Source organism: Tursiops truncatus, chromosome 5 (assembly GCF_011762595.2).
Source record: "Tursiops truncatus isolate mTurTru1 chromosome 5, mTurTru1.mat.Y, whole genome shotgun sequence".
Lineage (NCBI taxonomy): Eukaryota > Metazoa > Chordata > Mammalia > Artiodactyla > Delphinidae > Tursiops > Tursiops truncatus.
Genome location: NC_047038.1, coordinates 90138266 through 90156729, shown reverse-complemented (window position 1 = coordinate 90156729; position 18464 = coordinate 90138266). Strand labels below are relative to the sequence as shown.

At 37.9% G+C, this 18464-nt stretch overlaps 1 protein-coding gene across 1 annotated transcript; it reads right to left on the bottom strand.

Annotated features, from left to right (window-relative positions):
- Positions 1-325: 325 nt before the first annotated feature.
- On the bottom strand, positions 326-10776 carry AREG (amphiregulin). The gene is made up of 6 exons (XM_019932661.2): positions 9883-10776; positions 8446-8694; positions 5405-5606; positions 4533-4688; positions 2446-2557; positions 326-465 (listed from the first exon to the last, which is right to left on the bottom strand). Exons 1-5 carry the CDS (start codon positions 9941-9943, stop codon positions 2464-2466), a joined length of 762 nt encoding a protein of 253 aa, XP_019788220.1. The 5' UTR covers positions 9944-10776; the 3' UTR covers positions 326-465; positions 2446-2463.
- Positions 10777-18464: the final 7688 nt, after the last annotated feature.

Below are 18464 nucleotides of genomic sequence, written 5' to 3'. Positions count from 1 at the left end.
GGATATTAGCATTTGTGGGAGGACTAAGTGATTCTGGTTTATAATTTTCCCATTAAGAGTGCTTTCTAAGAAAAGCAGTAAGTTTTGAAAATGAACACAAAAACAGTAAAAAAAGGGAGGAACTCCTTTTAAACTGATCATTTAAATGTTAGGAGAAAAATACCCTAAAGTCTCACAGTGTCAAAACTAATATTCAAACTCTCAATCTGTTTGATTAAAAAATTTTATTGAGCTGTAAAATAAATATATTTCCATTAAATATTAAATAAATTATTTACAACTTGAAAAAATACTTTTTATCTCCATGCATCTTTATATACAGAAATAAGACTTAGGGTTAAAAAGTGACAATTGAAAGTTTAAAACCATCAGAATGGAAAGGTTCTGTTTTCTCTGGATCCACTGAAAAGAGAAACCAATGCATCACTCAGGTCTGTGACTTCGCAGTGACTCGGATCTGATACTCTGTTAGAAAAGAAAGCAAAGTGTTAGAGATAAGCTCAATTCCAACATAGCTTTAAGAAAATGTCAAAGAATAATCAGGAATCAGAATTTCTGTCAATTTTTTGTCTAGGACGTCTTGTGAAAACTGCTAAGAGCTTTTCAGAGACAAACTATCCCTTTGACTTGAATCTTTCTTTCACATCAGCTTTGGTTATATGCCTACTTAGGTAAAGACTGCATATGCTCAACCTGTTTCATCAAATTCTGCTTAATAAAACCGCAGCAATAGTCATGAGAAATAGTTTTCCTAACCAAATCTATGCAGTGGATATAATTAAAAACGAAGATGAAGTGGCTCAGTGTATTTATGATATACAGTTAACTTAGAATATTTAGTACCAAGGGCATAATAATAGTAGATACCAGTTATAGGCAGCCACTGTGTGCCAGCTCATCAGAAGTCCTTTTCCTAAAGTCATTCTGGACCTCCTGTGAGAAATTTCAATTGCACTAAATCACCAGAAATCAACCCTTATTCATGCTGGTTGTTTTAGCTTCAGATCATTAAGCCAATTCATTAATAAATTTTGATGAATAAGTATTGAGTATAGAATTGTCATGGATAATTACCTATTTTATGACTTATTGAGCTAATTCTGTAACAGGCTCAGAACATAGTGCCTGTACTCAACCAATGCTAAATATACTGGTTCTCCAAGCATCTGGAGTGTTCATTAAAAATGGTACTACTGACTTAGTAGATTTAGGAATATGCATATTTAACAACCATCTAAGTAGTTCTTAAGTCCACTGAAGGCAGAAAATAATAACTTAAGGATGTGACATCTTTCCCAAGTGTCTGAGGGAATGGAGTTCCTTCTTCTAACCAACTTTAAGTGTGTCCTTGATCTTACCTCCCTCTTCCTCTGGAAGTTTGCGTCATTAGCTGTTCACTTTAGTTATCAATGAAATATTCCTCTCTATACCTTCTCCCTACAACATGCTCAGCTCTCCCTCTTTACAAAAAAAAAATTTAATAAGAACTACAATATATACTCTGACCAAGCTGCCTCTCAAATCTGAACCCCTTCTGCCCTCCTACTTCTTTCTGTATAAGGGTATTCTACCTGCTGTTTCCACTTCGTCCCATTTGTAGGGCAAGCTCCTGGATGCTGGCTCTTCACCATGTGAGCGCAGCCTATCAGTTCAACCTTATCTTCCTCAACGCCATTTGAACTAGGCCATTTCTCAAACAGTTCTAAAATAATCTAGCCCATATCACACTATTTATCTTCCTTTCCCTTTATAATCGCTTGTCCCCATCTCACCAGTTCTTTGAGGCTCACCTCCAGTGCCATCCGTATGCACATCCTTTTCTGCCCCCTAAATGTATCCCACTGGATTCTATTTCTCCTTCACTGGAAACTCCTCATGTTCCATTGGTGCCTTTCTTATGACATATTTTATTTCCCCTAGTATTCTCATTCCTTACACTTTTTTTCTATCTACTAAACACTAAGTTGTTTGAGAACAGAATTTGTGTCTCCCTCATCTTTATATCCCTTATAATAGTAAGGACATAGTCCAAAAGGACATAGTCCATCCTCAGTACTGAACTCCAGCTCATGATCAAAGAATAACACTTTAATGTAGCCAATGTTCACAGTGTATAATTAAAAAAACATGTTTTGCTCATTTTTGTTCATATAATAGATGTTTTATATATATATATATATATATTTTTTTTTTTTTTGTGATACGCGGGCCTCTCACTGCTGTGGCTCCCGTTGCGGAGCACAGGCTCCGGACGCGCAGGCTCAGCGGCCATGGCTCACGCGCCCAGCCGCTCCGCGGCATGTGGGATCTTCCCGGACCGGGGCACGAACCCACGTCCCCTGCATCGGCAGGCGGACTCCCAACCACTGCGCCGCCAGGGAAGCCCCGATGTTATATTTTTTTAATTGTAGGATATTATATAAAGATATCTTTTAAAACTCAAACCTGTAATATTCTCTTTAGTTATGCTATGGCATGTGCATTTCCATTTTCTTGTTGAAGTTTCTTTCGTTCTTCAGCCGCACCTTCATATTCCCTGAAGTATCGTTTTCGAAGCCTTCAGAGAACAAGATATTCTACTGTTATCAAAGTTCTATTCATCTATATATTGACTGGGGTTTCATGAGTATAGGGAATTCCTTTCATAAGTTGTTATAGACCGTTTCACACTTATGGACCACTCCACCAAAACAAAACCTAAACCCAGCTAAAAGTATCATGAATGTTCTTTTCAAGGGGATCTTTATGTTGACTTTACATAAACATATTTCCAAAGTACTGAGATTTAAATAAGTGTGCCTTGAGATGCAAACTTTCAGAAGGCATGAAACACATCCATGTCCCACCACCACCACCCCGCCGCCAACTTAGCACAATTGCCATGCACAATTGGGAGATGAAGATAGTATAGTTTTACCAGAGAAGGACTGTATGCTTATACAAATTAATCTGAATGCTTAGTTTTTTTTTTTTTTAAAAAACAGGCTTACAAAACAAATTGAGTTTTATTTATTTCTAAATATAATAAATACCTCTAGTTTTACTTATGACTACTTATTACCAAAAAACTCAATGGTCTGAAATGTCTTAGTGTTGTACAAGCAATTCTATTTTTAGTAGGTCTTTATCTACTAAATGTTACTATTAAAATCTTAAGAACTTTTGTTGGGATGTTTGGGGAAAAAATCAAGTTCAATTATGAAAAAGCAGCAACTATGTCTTAGGCAAGTACTTGCTATGTGTTTCAAATTCAGGGAGAATACCAGAGAAAAGGACAACATGACAAAGTTTTTCCATACTTTTCCAAATGATTATTAAATACCTCAACTTGAATAATTACAAGCTTACATAATTCTTTCAAAACATCTTCCCTAACTGGCAATTTCTTCTTCTCTCCTTCTATGTCAAATAGTAATGGTTTGTCTGAGGGAATCTTTGTTAAATACATTTGCATGTTTGACTTGAGGTACTAACAGACTGAAATAAGTTCTAGGGTGTGCAAAACAAATTTAAACCGCACATAAAACTTTATGTGCATCATAAAACAGTATTCTATGTGTCATTTTATCATTATCTGATCTGAGTTTAAAATAATAGCAAACAATGGCAGAAGATAACCCCTTGTTTCCTGAATGGCAGGAGTAATAGATCATGTACACAGTCCAGCTGTTAAAGTAATTTACCAAGACCTAAAAGTAGAATAATGAGTCTTGCTTTCCCCTAAGCTCTAGTAGCGCATGAGTCATTATAGAGCCATTCCCACCCTCCCCCAACTTCCTTAATTCACTGACTTTTGCTTGACAGACAATGTCATTTTTACATACTCACCAGTGTCTACTACCTGGGACAGTCTAGTTCTAACATTCATTGGTCATGCAATGAAGTATGTGGTCTGTTATTACAAGTACAGGGAAGATACTGCAGGAATGAGACAGTAATAGAATTGTCCCTGCTTCCTATGCCATGCCATATGGAGGAAATTTATGTTAATAATTGAGTTCCCATATGGCACTTGACAATAATAGGCATAAGCTCTAAGTATGTCAGTACACCATGCTATAAAAGTCCTAACTCAGAATTTTGCATTCTAATAGGAGCAGAAGACATATTTTCTTGGCTCCTGGTTTGAAGCTCTTTGTGATTTTTTAGTACCAAAGCAATATCTCTGACAACCTACTATGAACCAGGCCTTAATTAGCTTTGGGGAGGCTTGTTTTAGCTTAATATAGTCATAGACGATACCAGCACTCTGAGATTTGGAAGTAACAATGAGTAGCCATATAACATGAAACAAAACTATCAATTTAAGTTCAAGAAAAGGGCTTCATGTATTAAGTTTCAATGGTGGCCCGAGTAATATCCATTTAACCATATTCTATGAGTTGTCAATGAAGTGTAAAGTTATAACCAAAGATCATATGCCACCAATAGAATAACTCATCTCAAATATGATACCACATTGTGTTAGAAATACTGAAAAAGATTAACCTGGCATTATTTTATTAGGGATTTTTAAGATATGCCTTACTTACAGGAGTGTAATAATAACAGCAATAGCTGTGAAGCTCATGGCGGAGACAAAAGCAGCTATAGCTGCTAAAGCAATTTTTGATAAATCGCTGTCAGCCATGCTGTGAATCTTCATGGACTTTTCCCCACATCGTTCACCAAAGTAATCCTGATGGCATCTGCAAACACCCATATTTTTAAATTATAATCACTGAAAAAATTCCAATAAATTTTATGTTTGCTTTCCAGATCATAAACGACCATTAATTCTAACATTAAAAAAAGTCATGCCATACATTTATTTGTATTTCAAAATGATGAGACACTGAATGCATTTGAGCCAAAGATCTATTAGTATAAGAAAAGCTGAGATTCGTTTGGGTGTGATATTCCAAGACACACCTTTTCGTTCTTTGTGCTCCACGTATGACCAACTGATGAGGTCAGTGACTTGTTATGGAGCTAATACATTCCACTATCATTTAATGTGCTAGCGGCTTTCGAGGGGAAGGAAGCTAGAACAACATTATGTGAAAACTACCTTTAGTTCCCTTTTTATCAAGAGGTTTTGTAAATATATATTGTAAAATGATGGTTTTCACCAGGGTTTAGCAAACTATCGCCCGTGGGTTAAATCTGGCCATTTGCCAGGTCTTTTACAGCATGCAAGCCAGGAATGTTTTTTCTATTTTCAAATGGCTATATTTTAATTGGTCATACGAGTACATACTTCATCTTGACCCACGAAGCCCAAAATATTTCCTACCTGGTTCTTTAAGAAAAAGTTTGCAAACCCCTGGTTTATACATTGAAAAAAATAAATGGTTTTCTGCAGTTAGGGGTTTCAGACACAGTGTTAGAAATATAGAATTCTACATAATTTAGGAAAACTTACTGGCATGATACTGTTTCCAGGTGCTCTATAAATTTGCATTCTCCATGAATGCAGAAATTTTGGAATTCTGCATCACATGGATTTTTCTTCTTTCTATTTCTTCTATTTTTTCCATTTTTGCCTCCCTTTTTCTTTCTTTTGGGTTTATCTGAAGTTTTTTCACTTTCATTTTTGTCTTTCTTGGGCTTAACTACCTGTTCAACTAAAAAAAAAGATTTATTGATAACAGTCTCTCTTCACCTGGAATACCATTTTGGAGACATGAGAGAAAGAAGTCCTAGCAGTGAGAGCTCACAGGGATAGCAGCCATATTTCTCTCATTATTTAACACAACTCATACACAATAATTGAACAAAGAGAATATCTGTATTGTGTGGCACTTAAAGATCTGAACCCCTTTGTTATTTTATTAGCTTAGAAACATATTTTGAATTTATCTGTGTCAGTAATATTATTATTATTGATAATAGTAGGAGGAGTTACTTGTCTAAGAAAATCCATGAAATATTTTAAACATTTTTTTCACTTCTAATACATACCAAGTTCTTGGTAATGAGCATTAATTTAATTAAACCCAAATCACAGTTGAATGGATTATTCCTATCCAGATGATACAGATGAGAAAAATGAAGCTGAGTAAAGACAAGTAAATTGCACTAGGACACTTAGCTAGAAAATGGCAGTCCTGGGATGTTAAAGCCTAGTATTTCCCTACCATATTATGTTTTTTCTTGGAAAAAGTTTGGTTCCATTAATTAAAGTGGGATTTGAGTATATCTGATGATTTTCTTTACTCATATTGGTCTTGTGCTCACTATCATAATTGGGAATTAGTGTGTAATACTTGAAATGAAGAAAACAGAATTATACATTAGAGTTGATCAATTTTCTCCAACTCCCAGATTACAACAGATTATAATTAATTGATACCTTCTGGGGGCTCAGTTCTGTGATCAATCTATTTGAAAAAGGGGAGTCCAGAAATATTTGTACTTGCTGCTTCATAGATTCATCCTAACTCTTCAGATCCACAGAAACCTTTGTTCAGTGTTACAGTTATGCGGGGTATAGCATACCCATATGCTAAATATAAGAAGAAGGAGTTTCCATGTTAGATCTGTGTGTTTTCTTATACTAATTCCTGAATAGGTTTATCTGAGCTAGTATTTAGCAGAGTCCAGTGGAAAGAGGAAAATATCATAATGTCATAATAAAATTAGTCATAATGGTCCTGCAGTACCCATTAAATAGAAAACTCTGGAAACATAGGGAAGGGTATCAAAGATAGAACCCTATGATTAAGGTAATGACCAATAAATATTATGAATATTTTAGCAGTTACTATATCAACATTAACAATAGTCAAATTAGGAGCAATGTTTAATAGGTGGCTATGCAATTTTTATATTGAAACTTTCCTCTGATGATAAGAAAAGTACCACAGATTAGGATAATTCCTCTAACAGAAACATTTCAAATCAATATGATGTACTTTATCAGATATATTACAAATTTTAGACAGAGACAAATGGTCACTATGCTGAAGTGCTTCAATAGACAACCCCATGGATCAATTTTCTGTCTATTTTACAACGCATTGCAATTTTATACACTAGTCATTTTCATCACCAACAATTCATTTGGCCTTATGAAATGTTAACCTGAAGCATTTTTAAGACAAAAGTTTCTAGAGTATTAATGGTCTAATCTCATCCCCCGCAAAAATAAGAATTATAGATGGACCCCCTTCACCTTACGTATTATAAAAGCACAAATTCTGGGGCTTCCCTGGTGGCGCAGTGGTTGAGAGTCCGCCTGCCGATGCAGGGGACACGGGTTCGTGCCCCGGTCCAGGAAGATCCCACATGCCGCGGAGCGGCTGGGCCCGTGAGCCATGGCCGCTGAGCCTGCGCGTCCGGAGCCTGTGCTCCGCAACGGGAGAGGCCACAGCAGTGAGAGGCCCGCGTACCGCAAAAAATAAATAAAATAAAATAAAATAAAAGCACAAATTCTGAAGCAAAGGAGGAAAGTGGAGTGTTCGATAAAGCTTTTCCCACCTGCCACTTAACTCATTCACTGTCCTCGTGGTGTCACCTGCTATCCCTTCACCAGTTCTGGGAGCTAGACAGATGGGGAGGATGCAGTGAAAATAAAGTCAGGAAAGAAGGGTCCTTAAGTCCTGCCTCCATAGTGGACGCTCCTAGGATATTTAGAGCTGATTTACTGATGATCTGCCCTCAAACTCCAAAGTAATATGAGGGTAATGAACAATACTGACCTCTTACTTTGGTACCCTCATTTTAAGCAAATGCTCTTTTTAAAAGTTCAGATAACAGCAAAAGAGAGGAAAATTATAGGTCACTATTATTTAACTGACAAATGAGATTTGGAGTTAAATAGTGATTTTAGCAATATAAAATCCATGCGTATTTGTCCTTTAATATTTCCATAAGGTGGTATTGCTATTATTATTACCAATTTCTCAACATCTAATTCACAAAGGCTAAGATTCAATCTTTCCTCTCCCATTACTTCTTTCTGTTCCCTTATTTGTGTCAAAATGCAGTTATTTAGAGAAAAGTGGTGGTGGGGAGTGGCTATAAAAGCTGAGATGCTAAGTATATAGGACTGGCTGATGTTTAATCTGTTTCTCAGATTGGGGGTGGGGGGGTCGTGTGGCAGAGGATCTGGGACCAAACAGATTGGAGTTTCTCATTCTGGCTGTGGAATTTGGGGCAGAATGTTTAACCTTCTTGAGTTTTAGTTATCACATCTGTAAAATGATAACAATTCCTACTTCACAGAGTTGTGAAGATTAGACTTACTAGACATAAAACGTTTGTTAGAGTTCCAGACACATAGGATGTGCAAACAAATAGCTCTTTCCATCTCAGTTGCTAGCTTACCTAGCGGGGTATACAACAGTCATACACGCAAGAAAGCCCCTGGGAGATCTAGGGAGCAGCTTTTCTTTGGAAGCAGCTTTGCTCATCCAAACCACACATCTTATAGGCTACACTGTCACCTTATCCTCTACTCACCTTTGACTAAATCATCTACAATGTAGCCAGATATTTGTGGTTCGTTATCGTACTCTTCTGCATAGTCAGAGTCCATCCCCGAGGACAGTTCGCTACTAGAAGGCATTTCACTCTCAGGAGAAATCTTACTTCCCGAGGACATCTGACTTCTTGAGGTCACCTCAAATCCATCAGCAGTGTGGTCCCCAGAAAGTGGTTCCCCTTTCCCAGAGTAGGTGTCATTGACGTCTAATCCAGCAGTATAATGGGCTATGGGAGCAAGAAAAAGGGAAGAAAAGAGAAAGTAAAGCAGAATGCCTCTTCTCACCAGTCAGTTGCATTCAGGAGACAGGTTTATTGTCAAAGCAGTTATTGCACATGTGCTACTGTTTGTGATTGAGTCACTTATGAAAGCAACTTCACATTTTGCCGACAAATGGCTGTTTGTTTTGCCAGTTACAGAGCTTCTTTCATCGTTTTCTTTTCCACAGATAGCCTACATTAATTTCCACACACCCCCAAAAAAACACTACCAAGTAGGCAAATTAATGTAATATAGTTATTTAAGAAGTAATATCTAAATATTGTTGTAACTTCACATACCAAATGCATTTGTAGTTTCTAGAATGTTACCTGTCCCATTTTAATAAACAGGTTCTAGAGAAAAATACCAGATTTTCCTAACACGTGCTCACATTTTTAACAAGAGTATGTATATCAAATGTAAACAGTAGTTGATAACAATTATTCTTATTGCCATTGTTTCTTATTATTGTTCTTACATAGAGTAGAAACTAGGGACTAGGTAAGATTTGGGGCCCAGAGTTAAGCCCCTGCTTTATCTTTTAGGTCTCAATAAAACAGCGTCAGAGTGGTAATTTTTTTTTAACATCTTTATTGGTGTATAATTGCTTTACAATGGTGTGTTAGTTTCTGCTTTATAACAAAGTGAATCAGTTATACATATACATATGTTCCCATATCTCTAACTTCTCCCTGGGACGATGCAAGGCCCTCTAGAAAAGTAAAAACAAAATCACTTGACAGAGGACATGGAGAATTTAGGCAGGAGGTAGCACTCCTCGGTCCGAGACTTAACCACTCTTCTCCAAGATCTGCAGAAATCACTTCACCTCTCTGTACCTCGGTTTCTTTATCTTATCTTTATTTGGATCACAGGATCTGTAAGTTCTCCTTCAGCTGGACTAAAGTAAGAGTACAAGGATTCTCAGGCTCCCTCTTGCTAGCCTGGAACATCTAAGACACCCGCCCACTTTTCTCTTCAGCCAGGGAAGGAGGAAGGGGGGGACCATAGGGAGGGAGGGACCTCGATCACCTCCCACAGGACAGAGCCGGGGGCGCCGAGGGGCGGTTTTTTTGGAGAAGCAGCAGCAAAATTCAAGAGGTGCCCGCGGTGGAAGAAGCGCTGGGCAGCAGCTCAGAGCCGGATGTCCTCACCTGAGGCGAAGATCAAGAGCGACAGCACCACAGGCGCCGGCGGCAGCAGCGGGGCTCTCATTGGTCCCTCGGAGCGGCGGCGTCGCGGTCTCTGGGGCAACTCGGCCGGGAGCTGCTGGAGGGAGGAGGAGGTGGTGGGGAGAAGGGGGACAAGGGGAGTCTTGCAGGGCGTGCTCGCAGGCCCGGCCGGGCTCGCGCGCTGGAGGCAGCTCCTGAAGCTCGCCTCGGGATCCCTGGGCTCCGGCTCGTGTGCAAGGTGTGCGAACGTTCCGGAGGCGCGGCGCGCACCTGTAGCTTTATAGGCCGGGCGGAGACCCGGGCATCGCCTGTGACGTCACGGCCGCCGCGGTGGGTGGAGGCGGGCGGCAGCCCCGGGAGAGGTTACTACCCCCAAACCACACACGGATGCCAGGCGCCCCACCTTCTGGGACCGTAGAGAGCCGCTGGGAGGAAATGAAAATTAAACCCTCGCTGCAAGCTGAAAAAAAATACCAGATCTATGTTCAAGGGAAGGAGTGGAGTTTGGGAGCTAGATATCTGACATTCAAAAATCCCGAAGTTTTTCTGAAAACCCTCCGAATATACTTCGGTTGATCTAGTATTACAACAGACAGGGATTAACTAGAGAAGTTCCATATTAAGATGTAAAAGTACTTTAAGACCAAGAATGACTTAACAATAGCCCGATGTCTTTAACAAGAATAATGAAATGCATTAAATGACTAGAGAGCACACCTCCTAATGAGAAGCTGCTTTATTCACCGTATCTCAACCGGGGCTCTTTCCCACCCGCTACTAAGTGGCCAAAATTTCCAACCACCTCCCTTCTGGTTTCTTTATGTGTCCCAGGGCCCTCGTCAAAGTCATTATTTATTGATCATTCATTTTGCAGAACAGTACACTAAAAATATTACCAGTACCATCTCATTCAAAAACCTTGCTAAGTATCATTTTCCCTGTTTTACAAGAGGGACTAATGTCAGCTTTACAAAGCAAGGAGGACTTTACACAGCTGGTCATGGCAGAAGTCAGATAGATTTAACTTCAAGTTCATCTGACTCTTAAAATCTCTTTCCTTTCTGATAAAGGGATTTAGACTAAACTTCTCTTTGAGAAGAGAATTTCTGGGAGAGAATAATATTTAACATAAAGGAATAATCTCTACAAGTAGTATGTTGGCATTTGGATGAAGGGTGGTCCCGAGACTTTGCCTCTGGAATACCAAGATAAAAAGGGCCAGCTTTTAGGGCCCATTTAGAAGCTAGTAAGGCATTTAAATCATGACAAGTAGATAATATGAAGGGAGAGGGAGAAAGCTGCTTAATTTGACTAACTTTGATGTAGAGACAACTCCAGAACTGTATTTCTCTTGACTTGAGGAATCGAAAAAAGCACTGTTCTCTCTTAGTGTTTCTTTGTCCTGAAGATATGTATCTCTTCCGTGACTGTTCCAGTAAAACAGCTCTTTTCGGAATGTGGGCCACAGTGCATCTTTCCTAATTCTGGGAAACTTTTTAAAAGCTACTTATTTTTTAATGACACATCATAATAAAGTAGGCTAAATAGTACCATATGTTTAGTAGGATAAAATAAACAGTCATGAATCATGTCTTCTCTCCTATTGGACACTTGCGGAGAACATATTTTGTGTAATCCACTTGTTTTATGTTTTATGCAGGGAGGTAGTAAAGAGGGAGATTCAATGATGACCAACTCCCTGATCCCAGTAGCTCAATGAGGCGAGAGCCAGATGCATAGGAAAGTAATTCTGTTACATCAGATGAAAAGAAGGATTGGGTGCCATGAAAACCCAGGATGCAGTTTAGTTTTGCCATGTGTATCATGGAAAGTTCTGTGGAAAGATGGAGAGGCCACTCAGTGGCCTTCCCAGCAGAAAGTGTAAATGGAAAGAATACCTGAAGTCGAGGTGTGACTGAGAGCCGGAAAGCAGACTAGAAAGATGACACTGCCCATTCCAGAGTGAAGCAGGGGCCGTCGTGGTCATCTTTTTTGGTGAATGAGGCAACTGTGATTCAGAGAGATTCACAGTCTTACCCGCAGATTTCAAAAGATGGAGATTTTGTTTAGCTTGCAGGCTGTCAGCCTACACTGGTGCATCTTTCTGCTCTCATAGGTTTTGATTTTGTTCTAGTCCCCTTCTTCCCTTTTTATTACTCCTTCTTCTTATTGAGGTGAATGCAGGTTGTGCATATCTGTCATGGAAAGTGTTTTACTTTGAAGTGAAAGGGGCTCTTTACAATGGAAATTGTTCTGTCTTTTTCTGATTGGAAATTTAGAGGGTGATAATTTACATTGGTGTGGAATATAACATGGCATCATAGGGACAGAGTGCTTAGATTCAAACAAGTTGGGTTTTCATATACAAATTCCACCATATAGTAAGTTACTTAATATTTGAAAAATTTGGATTCCTCATCTAAAAATAGGAATAAAGATCCCTGCCTGCTGTTAAGCAGATTAAATGAAATAAGATACATAAACACTAGCACAGATCCTAGCATATTGTGAGTGCACAATAGATGGTAACTCTTATTAACCTTGACATTATGATAGTTACATTATATTAATCACATTGAAGAACTAAGTGACTCTTATAAATGCAGCTACTCACAGAGTAAGTGAATAATCTCCTCCAATATTTTCAAGCCATGAACTTTATACCTACTTCACATTAAGATTAAACATTTTGAAATTTATGGTTCATCACAGGGTATCATAGGCGTCATCATAGTTGCATCACAATGGCAGCACCCCTGATGACTCATGGCATTCTGGAATATATGCATGAGAAAGAAACCAACCCCATGTAAGTGTGGGATTCCTTACATTCTGCATGTTAAGTTGAGACAAGAAGGAACAATTGCAAGAATTTCAAGTAGAGAAGCAACTCTTCTTTACCCTGATAAATTGATGGTTCCCTCATCTAGTATAAGGTTAAGGGCAGCCCTAAAGGCAAATGTTCCTAGCCAACCACACTCATTTTGGTGCCTAGTATCTGGATCCTGATAATATTTTATATGTATAGTGGAAACAAACTCACTTTGACTCTGCTAAAATGTGTGCTATAGAGCCCAGAGTAGAATTATGTGTTTGTTCATATAGCTGATCTTGAGTTTTTACAGATAGCACCAGGGTCTGAGTAAATATTACATCATGGTTATTGTTATGAGTCAACAGATGAACTCCCAAACTAAAATTAAGAAATTCTCTAAAATGTAAGCAACATTTCATTTATTAATAAATAAATTAGCTCCATTTAGAGGTCTATCATTTTCTACTTTTCACCTTGGAATTTATCCGTTCTAAAGAATACATAATTTCTAGTTCCTTCAAAAAGAGACCTTCAATGAACTTGATTTATCTTGACAGAATAAAATAAATTTACTTGCCCTTTATATCTTTCACATGATGACTTTTGCAGAGCAAGGACTAGCAGATGGGACTGAAATAAGTGAATGAGTTGGTACAGTGGAAACGAAATAAATGTAATATACAATTAACTACATTTATACACACACAAAAAGTCAATCCTCTAGGTAGTTCGTTTACTCATCAAATATATTTTGAGAACTAGATACTCTTTTAGGTTTAGGCACTGGGCTAGAACTTTGAATAAGTCATAGTGTCCTTGTTTTTAAGGACTTTACATTCTATTAAAGGGAAACACGTAATAACCAAGGAAACAATGCACATAATCAATTTAGGTATTTAGAAGTGCTAGAAAGGAGATAAAATGTGTGATATAGAGGACTTGGGTTGGTAGAGGAAGATGATAAAAAGAAATACAAGATAGCGCCTACACTTAAGTAGCTCACATTTTCTCTCTAGAGGAAACAGATGGCAGGATAAAAAGGAGAGCATTATCCTATAGGACAATAATAACAACATAGAAGAGCAGAGATAGGCATGGGCAGGAAGGAGCAATAGATACAGGCACATACAAGAAGAATGAGGGATGCTAAACAGAGAGAGGCCTTACATTGGGGCTCAAATGTGTAGAGGAATTTAGGGCATTGTTGAAAAGAGTTCATTCCACTAATCATTTCTTAAACACCCCTCTTAACAGTGCCAGACAAGAGCTCTCTTTAGCTCTTAACCAAAGGTCAGCTGGTCAAAATCACCTGAGAACCACTACAAAATGTACTCTCCATTCTCCTCTCTTGATTCAGTAGGTTGGGTGTGGGTTCCTGGCCTGTGTATTTTTTAACAACTTTCAAGAAAATTCTGATGTGAACCTCTGATTAAGAACTACTCCACTAGGGGACACATAGGTGAAAAAAATCAAGATACATTCAGAGAGGTTATAAACTGGTGGGGCTGCATATTTATACAGATAGAAGTTTTGTTGGAAATGTGAAGGATGGAGAAATGAATTTTAAGAGGAAGCATGTGAGTAAGTGCGATGAAGACGTTAAATTTACCACTGAGAAACTCATGTTACAAACTGATTTAGACTATTCATTTAATAGGGTACTACTTTAATGTAATAAAAAATGTCTGAATATATGAAAAAGAAAAACTCCACTTTGCACATATTTCTTCAGGACCCAGTTTGTCACATAAATGGAATCATATCTACACCAAATGATTACGAGTTCTCACTAACTCAATTCTGAATGTAAGATCGGAAAACAGAATGTCTGCAACCATCATCATACACTGAGTTAGGAAGCATGTCAAATTTTATTATGCCATTAATTCGTTTTTTTTAACATCTTTATTGGAGTATAATTGCTTTACAATGGTGTGTTAATTTCTGCTGTATAACAAAGTGAATCAGCTATACATGTACATATGTCCCCATATCCCCTCCCTCTTGTGTCTCCCTCATACCCTCCCTATCCCACCCCTCTAGGTGGTCGCAAAGGACTGACCTGTGCTATGCAGTTGCTTCACAATAGCAATCTGTTTTACATTTGGTAGTGTATATATGTGTCCATGCCGCTCTCTCACTTCCTCCCAGCTTACACTTTCCCCTCCCCATGTCCTGAAGTCCATTCTCTATGTCTGCATCTTTATTCCTGTCCTGCCCCTAAGGTTCTTCAGAACCATTCTTTTTTTTTTTTTTTTTTTTAGGTTCTATACATATATGTGTTAGCATACGGTATTTGTTTTTCTCTTTCTGACTCACTTCACTCTGTATGACAGACTCTATGTCCATCCTCTTCACTACAAATAAAGCAATTTCGTTTCCTTTTATGGCTGAGTAATATTCCATTGTATATATGTACCACAACTTCTTTATCCATTCATCTGTTGATGGACACTTAGGTTGCTTCCATGTCCTGGCTATTGTAAATAGAGCTGCAATGAACATATTGGTACATGACTCTTTTTGAATTATGGTTTTCTCAGGGTATATGCCCAGTAGTGAGATTGCTGGGTCGTATGGTAGTTCTATTTTTAGTTTTTTCAGGAACCTCCATACTGTTCTCCATAGGGGCTGTATCAATTTACATTCCCACCAACAGTGCAAGAGTGTTCCCTTTTCTCCACACCCTCTCCAGCATTTATTCTTTTTAGATTTTTTGATGTCAGCTATTCTGACTGGTGTGAGGTGAGACCTCGTTGTAGTTTTGATTTGCATTTCTGCAAATGATTTGCATTCCCTTAATGATTAGGGACGTTGAGCATACTTTCATGTGTTTGTTGGCAATCTGTATATCTTCTTTGGAGAAATGTCTATTTAGGTCTTCTGCCCATTTTTGGATTCAGTTGTTTGTTTTTTTGATATTGAGCTGCATGAGCTGCTTGTAAATTTTGGAGATTAGTCCTTTGTCAGTTGCTTCATTTGCAAGTATTTCTCCCACTCTAAGGGTTGTCTTTTCGTATTTTTTATGGTTTCCTTTGCTGTATAGAAGCTTTTAAGATTCATTAGGTCCCATTTGTTTATTTTTGGTTGTTTTTCCATTTCTCTAGGAGGTGGGTCAAAGAGGATCGTGCTGTGATTTATGTCAAAGAGTGTTCTGCCTGTGTTTTCTCTAAGGTTAATAGTGTCTGACTTTACATTTAGACATTTAATCCATATTGAGTTTATTTTTGTATATGGTGTTAGGGAGTGTTCTAATTTCAGTCTTTTACATGTAGCTGTCCAGTTTTCCCAGCACCACTTATTGAAGAGGCTATCTTTTCTCCATTGTATATTCTTGCCTCCTTTATCAAAAATAAGGTGACCATATGTGCATGGGTATATCTCTGGGCCTTCTATCCTGTTCCATTGATCTATCTTTCTGTTTTTGTGCCAGTACCATACTGTCTTGATTACTGTAGCTTTGTAGTATAGTCCAAAGTCCGGGAGCCTCATTCCTTCAGCTCCGTTTTCCTTTCTCAAGATTGCTTTGGATATTCAGGGTTTTTTGTGTTTCCATACAAATTGTGAAATTTTTTGTTCTAGTTCTGTGAAAAATGTCATTGGTAGTTTGATAGGGATTGCACTGAATCTGTAGATTGCTTTGGGTAGTATAGTCGTTTTCACAATGTTTAGTCTTCTAATTCAAGAACATGGTGTATATCTTCATCTGTTTGTATCGTCTTTCATTTCTTTCATCAGTGTCTTATAGTTTTCTGCATAAAAGTCTTTTGTCTCTTTATGTAATTTATTCCTAGGTATTGTATTCTTTTTGTTGCATGGTAAATGGGGGTGCTTCCGTAATTGTCTTTCAGATTTTTCATCTTTAGTGTATAGGAATGCAAGAGATTTCTGTGCATTAATTTTTTATCCTGCTACTTTACCAAATTCATTGACTAGCTCTAGTAGTTTTCTGATAGCAACTTTAGGATTCTCTACGTATAGTATCATGTCATCTGCCAAAGTGACAGTTTTCCTTCTTCTTTTCTGATTTGGATTCCTTTTGTTTCTATTTCTTCTCTGATTGCTGTGGCTAAAACTTCCAAAACTATGTTGAATAATAGTGGTGAGAGTGGGCGACTTTGTCTTGCTCCTGATCTTAGTGGAAATAGTCTCAGTTTTTCACCATTGAGAATGATGTTGGCTGTGGGTTTGTCAAATACGACCTTTATTATCTTGAGGTAAGTTCGCTCTATGCCTACTCTCTGGAGGGTTTTGTTTTGTTTTGTCTTGTTTTGCATAACTAAACCATTTTTATTCTTTTTTTTAACATCTTTATTGGAGTATAATTACTTAACAATGGTGTGTTAGTTTCTGCTTTATAACAAAGTGAATCAGTTATACATATACATATGCCCCCATATCTCTTCCCTCTTGTGTCTCCTTCCCTCCCACCCTCCCTATCCCACCCCTCTAGGTGGTCACAAAGCACTGAGCTGATCTCCCTGTGCTATGCGGCTGCTTCCAACTAGCTATCTATTTTACGTGTGGTAGTGTATATATGTCCATGACACTCTCTCACTTTGTCAGAGCTTAGCCTTCTCCCTCCCCATATCTTCAAGTCCATTCTCTAGTAGGTCTGTGTCTTTATTCCCATCTTACCCCTAGGTTCTTTATGACCTTTTTTTTTTTCTCTTAGATTCCATATATATGTGTTAGCATACGGTATTTTGTTTTTCTCTTTCTGACTTACTTCACTCTGTATGACAGTCTCTAGGTCCATCCACCTCACTACAAATAACTCAAATTCGTTTCTTTTTATGGCTAAGTAATATTCCATTGTATATATCTGCCACATCTTCTTTATCCATTCATCTGTTGATGGACACTTAGGTTTCTTCCATGTCTTGGCTATTGTAAATAGAGCTGCAATGAACATATTGGTACATGACTCTTTTTGAATTATGGTTTGCTCAGGGTATATGCCCTCAAGACTTCTTTGGCTATTTGGGGTCTTTTGTGTCTCCATACAAATTTAAAAATTTTTGTTCTAGTTCTGTAAAAAATGCCATTGGTAATTTGATAGGGATTGCACTGAATATATAGATTGCTTTGGTAGTATAAGCATTTTGACAATATTGATTCTTCCAATCCAAGAACATTGTATATCTCTCCATCTCTTGGTATCATCTTTAATTTCTTTCATCAGTGTCTTATAGTTTTCTGCATTCAGGTCTTTTGTCTCCTTAGGTAGGTTTATTCCTAAGTATTTTATTCTTTTTGTTGCAATGGTAAATGGGAGTGTTTCCTTAATTCTCTTTCAGATTTTTCATCTTTAGTGTATAGGAATGCAAGAGATTTCTGTACATTAATTTTGTATCCTGCAACTTTACCAAATTCATTGAATAGCTCTAGTAGTTTTCTGGTGGCATTTAGGATTCTCTATGTATAGTATCATGTCATCCGCCAACAGTGACAGTTTTACTTCTTCTTTTCTGATTTGGATTCCTTTATTTCTTTTCCTTCTCTGATTGCCGTGGCTAGGACTTCCAAAACTCTGTTGAATAATAGTGCTGAGAGTGGACATCCTTGTCTTGTTCCTGATCTTAGAGGAAATGCTTTCAGTTTTTCACCATTGAGACTGATATTTGCTGTGGATTTGTCATATATGGCCTTTATTATGTTGAGGTAGGTTCCCTTTATGCCCACTTTCTGGAGAGTTTTTATCATAACTGGCTGTTGAATTTTATCCAAAGCTTTTTCTGCATCTATT